We start from the raw sequence: 1595 nt of genomic DNA, 5'->3' as shown, positions 1-1595 counted from the left end.
CTGCTGAATTCCCTCACCGCGGTAGGAACATCGGCCCCAACAGCGAGAGGAGCATACCCATGAACCCAAGCTTCGTAGTTCGCTTCCATGGCGGAGAAAACCTTCTCGATCTCAGATTCCTCGAACCCACCATGGTAATCGTCGTCGTTGAGGAATCTAGGGGAGGCTCCGACGAGGATGAGCTTGGAGAAGAGATCTGGGCGACGGATAGAGGCGAGGATTCCGATCATGGCGGAGACGGAGTGGCCGACGTAGGCGCAGCAGCGGATTTGGAGGGAATCGAGGATATTGAGGAGGTCGTCGACATAGGCGTCGAGGGTAGTGTAGCGATCGAAGTCAAAGTAGTCTGGGTTGACCGAGCCGGCGCAGACGAGGTCGTAGAGGACGACTCTATATGTTTGGGTGAAGAAAGGGAGGATCAGATGCCACGCCGATTGGTCCGTACCGAAGCCGTGGGCGAGGACGAGGACTCGCTCGCCCGACCCGACCACCCGCACGTTCAGGGCTTCGAGTATGTTCTGACCCATCCTGTTTGATGAGAGAGAGAGAGAGAGAGATGGCACTGTTGATTTTGTGGATATGGGTTTGGATTTGGGGGGGGAGTGTGAGAGGAAGAGAGAGAGAGTGGGTACTGTATATAAAGGGAGAGTGATGTGTGCTATTGGGTTCATATGTGGAGGACAAAAGTTATGACTTTTCCATGCATTTTTTTATATTATTATATGCCCAAATATATATAATGTTTAGTTAGGTTTTCAAATTCTGAAATGGGGAATTGTGTGGTGTAATCAGTTTCTCACATCACATGATACCAAATTGGTAACCGTTTGCAGTATATCCCAAGAGAAATCTTTTTCTTCGGCTTCTGCGTTCCTACATGATGATGATGATGATACATGCGTTAGGCAATCCCGTGTGTTGTTTCATAGTGAAACCATGTCTTATATTCTTGAGTGATAAGTACAGTTACATATTATTAATAATAAGATGGTATTCCGACAGAGAGCCGCGGAGAAACACAGCATTATTACAGTGTTGAAGCTTTTGCGGTGAGTTGACAGTTTCATTCACCAGTTCAAGTTAAAATCCCCTCATGATAATATACCCATTAGATTTTATTTTTTTTTAATAAATATAAAATTACGGTTGGGAATCAAGGCACAATGTTAGAATTTTTTATTTGATTGGACAACGCAATAAATATCCCTAAATGTCATAAATTCTTTAATCTATACATAGTGTGTGTGAGACCATCTTTTTATTGTTTATTTATTTTTATTTTCTTTCACGCATCTGATCATTTTTCTTTTCTCAAGGAAAAATAGACAATCATTTGTTTTCACTGTCATTCATATCAATTCTTTTTCATGCATATAGTATGCATTATAGCTAGTATATGTCCCCTCGTGTATAGAAATTTATCGAAACATGGGCTTTTGCATTTATACTAACGCGAGGTTAATTAAAAATATTTTTTTACGTTAAGAGATTAATATCCACTAAACAAGGTGACATCACCCAATTAGAATTATGCGTAAAATTATACACATGCGCGTGTTATGTATATTTATTTACGTAGAAAAGTCAAACCTAAT

The 1595-nt window shown here is 41.4% G+C and overlaps 1 protein-coding gene across 1 annotated transcript; it reads right to left on the bottom strand.

Moving 5' to 3' along the window:
* Nucleotides 1-5: 5 nt before the first annotated feature.
* Nucleotides 6-704, bottom strand: LOC104810647 (strigolactone esterase D14-like; the record flags this gene model as incomplete). Its single annotated transcript, XM_010536991.2, has 1 exon — nucleotides 6-704. A coding segment is annotated over exon 1 (666 nt), but the record flags the coding sequence as incomplete, so codon positions are not given.
* Nucleotides 705-1595: the final 891 nt, after the last annotated feature.

Source organism: Tarenaya hassleriana, unplaced genomic scaffold (genome assembly GCF_000463585.1).
Source record: "Tarenaya hassleriana unplaced genomic scaffold, ASM46358v1 Cleome1818, whole genome shotgun sequence".
NCBI classification, from domain to species: Eukaryota; Viridiplantae; Streptophyta; class Magnoliopsida; order Brassicales; family Cleomaceae; genus Tarenaya; species Tarenaya hassleriana.
Note: the sequence above shows the minus strand (reverse complement) of the source record. Positions and strands in the feature narration are given on the sequence as shown.